At 42.7% G+C, this 7,130-nt stretch overlaps 1 protein-coding gene across 1 annotated transcript; it reads left to right on the forward strand.

The window, feature by feature from the left end:
• The first annotated feature begins 3,702 nt into the window (after positions 1-3,702).
• CKS2 (CDC28 protein kinase regulatory subunit 2) lies at positions 3,703-7,130 on the forward strand. Its single transcript, XM_089512118.1, has 3 exons — positions 3,703-3,820; positions 4,863-4,990; positions 6,721-7,130. Exons 1-3 carry the CDS (start codon positions 3,762-3,764, stop codon positions 6,771-6,773), a joined length of 240 nt encoding a protein of 79 aa, XP_089368244.1. The 5' UTR covers positions 3,703-3,761; the 3' UTR covers positions 6,774-7,130.

The following is a 7,130-nucleotide window of genomic DNA, read 5'->3' on the forward strand; positions in this document are numbered from 1 at the left end:
CACCATTCCCTTCTCCTTTTTGTCATGTCTTTTTAGATTGTAAGCCTGAGGGCAGGAACCATCCACTTAACCATTTGTAAGCCACTCTGAGAGCCTTTGTGGCTGAAGAATGGGGTATAAATACTCCAGATAGATAAACAAACAAACAAAACCCTGGAGCTCATCAAAAGAGAAGGCTGAGAGAGGTGAGATTCAGTGGGTGGAGATAGGAGATGCCTCAGGGTTTTAGTTTGTTGTTGTTGTTATTAACTGCCCTTGAGTTGATCTTGACTCATGGCGACCCTGTGTATGAAACATCTCCAAGACCCCCTATCTCCCACTACAGTCTTGTAGATTCAGCCCCATGACCTCCCTAGTTGAGTCTCTCCAACTGGTGTGTGATCTTCCTCTCTTTCTACTGCCTCCTGCCTTTCCTAGCATTATTGACTTTTCTAATGAATCATGCCTTCTCATGATGTGGCCAAAGTATGACAGCCTCAATTTAATCACCATGGCTTCTGGGGAGAATTTAGGCTTGATCTGTACAAGGACCCATTTGTTTGTCTTTTTGGCTGTCCCCTGTATTCTCAGCACTCTTCTCAAGCACCACATCTGAAATGAATTAATTTTCTTTTTATCTCTTTTCTTCACTGTCCACCAATTACAGCCGTACATGGTGATGGAGAATACAATGTATTGGACAATTCTAACTTTAGTGCTCAGTTGTGTATCTTTACTCTTTAGGACCTTGTCTAGTTTTTGTTTTTTTTAAATATCACATCTTGCCAAATTTTCACTTTAATCACACAAAACTATGTAAATGTAAATGCATTTAGGCTGTGCTCATGATGTAATTTAAAGGTATAATTTGAATGTAAAAAAAGAAGAACAAACAGAAATGGCTGGAATTCTGGTTCTCATTGGGGGGGGGGGGGTATTTTTTCCAAAGCTTCCAGGATGAATTCACCTTTTGCAGGAAAAAGAGTAGCCCAGGGTTCTGGAGGGGGTAAAGGCATCATATTAAGACTTAGAGGGCTGATGCAGTCTGAAGGCTGCGCTTTGCCTACCCCCAGTTTAGATAGTCATTAACTTTGACAACCTTAAAGCAAACAAATAGCATACAAGGATTAAGACTGCTCAACCTCATTGTGTCCCAGGGCTCTTCCAGCAACAAAGACTTTTAAAGAAAACTTTCATCATACCAGTTTCAAACAATATTGACCTTCTTTGATCCATGTTAGAGTCCCCTCCAGAATGTGGAGGGATATGATGCACAGGACTGGGAAATGAGAATGGCTCAAAATCAGAATAGCAGTTAAGCAGTGTCAAACTGCATTAATTCTGCGGTCTAGATGCAGCTGTTATCCAACTTCGATTTTCACTGAGACGGCCATTTCAGATTACAGATGAGCAGAGAATGGTGGGAAGAGAAAAAAATGTTTAAAAATAGAAGTTTGAGACAGGCAACAGAATAGGATCAGAGAGTTTCTCCTCCCCAGGCAGCCACAGACCTTGCCAGCAGAGATGATCCTCTTTGCCCTTTTCACCCCCTCTCCTCATAATTTTGTGGCTGGTGGCTTTCCCTTTGCACACGGTTGTGGAAAGATAATTTCCTTGCTTTCCCCAGTGATTTTTTTTTGGGGGGGTGTACTCGAATGCCCAGTAAAGCCCCCCACAGCTGCATGCTTCCTGCCTTGGCCAGTGCAAGGCAGGAGTACTTTGGAAGGCTGAAGTCCTATGTGTGTTTACCTGGGACTTTGCCTTCACTAATACAACATTCAAACAAGCACACGCGGGGAACCTGTTTATGCTGTCACAATTTCCACTGAAAAAGCATTCAACAATACACATTTCAATCAACAATGAAGCGGGTATGTTACCATAAATATCTATATGCTTGCTCTCTTTGTGTTTTATCTATAGATGTGCATTATTTATTATTACATGTGCTATGACAGCCAGCATGGTGTAGTGGTTTGGGCGCTGGGTGATCTGGAAACCAGGTTTTCGCATCCCCCATCGGATAACTCACTCTGCGATCTTGGATAAGACACACTCTCTCAGCCACAGAGCAAGGGCAAGCCCCCTCTGAACAAATCTTGCCAAGAAAAACCCCTGATAGGTTCATCTTAGGGTTGCCCTAGGCCAGAAACTACTTGAAAGAACTCAACCACAATGATATATGGCAAATACAACAGCAGTAGCTGTCTTTGTGGTATCCCTTGTTACTTGAAAAGGCAGACAGGCACAGGGCTCGACCTATGGTTACTCTCAGCTAGTGCAGCCTCACTGAAACAATTGTTGAATAAGTGACACAATACATGTAGGACTAGGGCCACTAGCCCCAATTATGATTATTTTACGTGGTTTTAACTGTAGTTTATAATGTTTGTAGTTTAGTTTTAAGGAAGGGGTTAAGGGTTTATGTAATTTTATTTTGTAACTAATGATGTATTTTTGTGTATTTTACTGTTGTAACCTGCCTCGATCCTATTGGAGAGATGGGATAAAAATAAAACATTGTTGTTATTATTATTTAGGGAAGGGCAGATATGAAAAATCTGGACAAGATCTTAGAGTGTGAAGATATACATCTGAATACTAAAATGAGGATTGTCTAAACGATTGTATTCCCCATCACCATGTATAGGTGTGACTGTGAGAACTGGACAGTGAAGAAAGCTGAAGGCGACAGTTGTAATTTTAGTTATGCCTGTGTTATGTATTTATTATTTATTGTATTGTGATCCGCCTTGATCTTTCTGGATAGGCGGGATATAAATAAAATCCATAATAATAATAATAATGATGATAAATGAATGTAATCCTATTTTAATGTATTGTTTTTGTATGTTTTTAATTGTATGGTGTGTGTTTTTTAAATGTTGTAAGCCACCCTAAGTCAAAGTCTTGGGGGAAAGGTGTGATATAAATATAATAATAATAATAATGGAGCCGCCCTAAGTCAAAGTTGGCAGTAGTAATTTTACTAAGCAGTAAATACCATAAATAAAATAATAATTTTAGTTATGCATGTGTTAGGATCAAGGCAGGTTACAATAGAATAAATAATACAGTAAATGTATTTATTATTTAGTCTACTGTAAGCTGCCTTGATCCTTCTGGAAAGGCGTGATATAAATAAAATCTGTTACTATTATTATTGTTGTTGTGGTGGTGGTTGTGTAGTGATTTGAACGCTGGACTATGGCTTTGGAGAGCAGGGTTCAAGAGGAAGCCAATGGCAAGCTTCTGCTGAATGAAAGAAAAGAAAACCCAGCCAGGAGGAAAGCCCCATGACTTATGGCGACTCCCTCAGGGGCACAGTAACAACAAGCACAACTCCTCTCCTGCTCTCTGAGGCGAAAGAGAGACCGCCTCCTCAGCAACGGTTACTTCTAACCAGGCTCGCGCTCTCAGAATCAGGCCTAGCTTTCCCCCCGCCCTTCGAACTCTCTCCCTTGAGTCCCTTCCCCTGCCCTCCCCCCTATCTATTGCGCTCGCCCTCCACGGCGCTTTCTGATTGGTGGATCTGCAAAGAGGGCGAGGAAAAACCACTCAGGGCGGGGGAGGAGGAAACGGAGCAAGGGACTGGCCACGTGAGGGGGCCGCGCGCTCCCATTCGCCCTCGCGGTCCTCCAATCAGCGTCGAGCGGCTGCGTTCAAATTGAGAGGGTCGCGGGGCGAGGCGGTTGGCGGGCGAGCGGCGTTGGAGAGGCGGCTGGTTGTTCGTTCCCCTCCTTCTTTCCTTCCTTCCTTCCCTGGAGGCCGCCCTCTTCAGAATGGCCCACAAGCAGATCTACTATTCCGACAAGTACTTCGACGAGAACTACGAGTACCGGTGAGCACTGCCTCCCTTCCTTCTTTGGCTGTCCGCAATGGAGACTGCCGCACTGCGCTCTGATAGCGCTGCTATGCCGCTATAACTGCTCGGGCTGCCTCCTGTTGCATTCTGGGATTTGTAGTTTAAAGCGGAGGCGTTTAGGAAGTTCAGCCAGAGAGCACTTGGAAAAACCCATAATAGGCTCTCCAGGGAGAGTGACCTGAAGGGGCACCACCACAAACTCCCTCCAGCACACTGGGCCCTGCTACTGAGCTTTCCATCTGCAAATGGAGACCCTTCTGTCTCAATTCGTTGTTGCTGTGTGCCTTGGTCCTTTCTGACTTATATAAGGCAACCCTTGGGCAAACCTATCACCTGTTTTTCTTTCCTTGGCAAGTTTGCTCAGAGGCGGTTTGACATTAAGCTGAGCTCTGACTGGTCCAAAGAACACTGCAGAAATGATCCAGTTTGAGACCGCTTTAACTGCCCTGGCTCAGTGCTAAGGGCATCCTGGGAATGGTAGTTTATGGTGGCACCAGAGCTATGTCTCACAGAACTACAGTTCCCACAATCCCCTGAACCAGGGCAGTTAAAGTGGTCTCAGACTGGATGGTTTCTTCTGCGTTGTGTTTTGGACCATTGTTATCTTGACGCAGGTCAAGCAAACGCCATAAAAACTGAATAATCTACCCAAATATCTTTCAGAGTGTGGGTCAAATAATTTAAACATGGAGGCATGCAAACTGCAGTTGATAAACTTGAGAGTGCAGAGTCCACTTACATGCTAAACATTGTGTTTTCTTCACTTAAAATAATAACCCTTAGCCTGAAAAAAGGAAGCATCAGCCATAATTCTTGCAGTGTTTTGCCAGTGGCCGCATTGTCAGTACTGCAAATCCTACTTATAAGAATTTTTCACAATGAGAGAACTTGAAAAGATATTAAGCATGGCCACGCTTTCCCCAAACGCTATGAAGCTGGGTATAAGCCCTTACTCTTGACAATTTTGCATTGCTGTGTGGCTCTAAACATGACTTAATGTGATTTCTGTCCCTGGTAGGCATGTGATGTTGCCAAGAGAGCTCTCAAAACAAGTACCAAAAACTCATCTAATGACTGAAGAGGAATGGAGAAGACTTGGTGTTCAGCAGAGCCTTGGCTGGGTCCACTACATGATTCATGAGCCAGGTAAAAGGAAACAACAGCACTGCTGCCTCATGATATCTGAACAAGGAGGTAGAAGTTAAGGACATGTACAGCTTCAAAATGTTCAATCTCAGTTGGGTTATATTTTAACTTACAGACAGGTTTCTTTGTTTTTTACTTAATAGCTGATTCTTTTCTCCATGATTAAATGACATGTTCTTAAGTGTATTTTTTGACTGAAAGGCAGTGTATAAATGCTATAAATAAGAGTAATCTAGAGGCATATCTAAAAAACAGCAGTCGCACTTGGCTTGTAGATGCTCAGTGCCATCCTGCCAAAATAAAAAAAATGAATTTAAAAATGAGGTTGCTTGTCATAAACTGAATCCTAGATGAATTTAAATGTTTGGATTATGCTACCCAATATAGGTTCCGACACCTATTACCTCGATTCTTAAATTGGTGCCCAATGTTTATGTGAGAGCCAGTATGGTGTGGTAGTTTTAGCACTAAACTATGACTCTAGAGACCAATGTTCAAATCCCTATTTAGCTATGGAAACCCCCTGAGTGACTTTGGGCAAGTCACACTGTCTCAGCCTCAGAGGAAGTCAAATTGTTCCTCTGGAACAATTTTCCCAAGAAAACCCTGTAGAAAAGAGTACTGAAAAACACGTTGTAAAGCAGAAAACAGTGAAGAGACAAGCTCCATGTGCTCCAGGATGGTCAACTGTTTATTCAGTGTTTAAAAAGCCCAATGAGAAAATGCCTCTGGGTCTGGAAACAAATACACATGGAGCTTGTTTACTCATTGTTTTCTGCAAGAAAACCTTGCGACAGGTTCACCTTAGGGTTGTCATGAGTCAGAAACACCTTGGCATGCAACAATAGTGTTTATCTGCTCACTTAATTTGTGTTGCATGCTTTAAAGAAAGGATCAAGGGGCTTGAACAGATGGGCAGGAAAAAGCAGCCTGATCCTGCTTTTTCCAAAAGTGGATTACGATCCCACTGCCCTTACAGCCTGCTCCCAAAGTGGTCCAAATAAGTGCAGGCCAACCACATGGCACAGCATCAAACTGCACCACTGGGTAATTTTTTTTGTTGCCTCTCACCATGCATGTGCACCGTCACACAAACAGACTCCTGTGATCTCCAAATACCTGCCACATCTTCCAAGATGCCATCCCTATGATTGGCCACACAGTCGCATTTGTGATGCTCTGTCCATACAGGGCATCAGTGTACGAGTGATAGACTGGCAAAGCGCAATCATGGAGGCCCCCTCTACATGCCCCTTCACTCCATGCCCCCGTCAGACTGTCTGGTTTGTGTATGTTGTCATTACAGCCATTAGAGTTGTCACACTTTCATTTCTTTGCTTTGTCGCAGACCTGCACTTGAGATGGATTGTTTTATATGCAGCAGCAAAGTTGCACGTTTTCTGCCTTGAGGTGGACTATCCCAGCTTTTTTTTTCCTTCCAGTTTTTTGTCCCAGGTGCAGCTTCAGTTCAGTTTCCAGCCACTTTTGAGCCCCACCTTCAAAGTGGCTGGATTTATTTTGTCTGCCTTTTTTCACCCCAAGGAGAATCTAAGTTAAGCTACCTGGTATAACCTATCCCAGACTGAAACCTACAGATCTGAATCTTCCTTGTTTCAGAAACAAGATGAATTTAGTGGTTGCAGTGTTAAGTGATTGAGCAGAGTAAGAGATGTTATAGACTACAGTATTTGACAGAGCAGATTAAAAGCCTTTTTTTCTTTTCTTTACAGAACCACACATCCTCCTTTTTAGAAGACCACTTCCAAAAGGCCAGCAGAAATAACCTCTCAACTTCTGGAACCTTGTGTAAATATGTTGGTAGTATTCAGTGAATACTTGAGAATGTACAAATACGTCATTACCTGTGCATGAGCTGTATTATTCACAGCAACAGAGCTCAGTAAAGTGCAAACGAAGTAGGCTGCTATGGTCTTAAACTCTCTCACTGTTAACAAGTGCCTATTTGTCTATTTTTGTTCAATAAAGTTTACAACTTACATGTAATGAATGCGTTGAGAGAATCTTAGGAAATCTATGGTTTTTGTTCTTAGTAATACCTCCCTCCAGCTGTTGGAGTAATTCGTTCAATGGCTTTTCAACTGTTGAAGTAGGTCTGGAGAAATAAATCTGTTTTTAACAT

Source organism: Sceloporus occidentalis, unplaced genomic scaffold, assembly GCF_023333645.1.
Source record: "Sceloporus occidentalis isolate IW3139 unplaced genomic scaffold, rSceOcc1.0.p SCAF_1, whole genome shotgun sequence".
Classification (NCBI taxonomy): domain Eukaryota; kingdom Metazoa; phylum Chordata; class Lepidosauria; order Squamata; family Phrynosomatidae; genus Sceloporus; species Sceloporus occidentalis.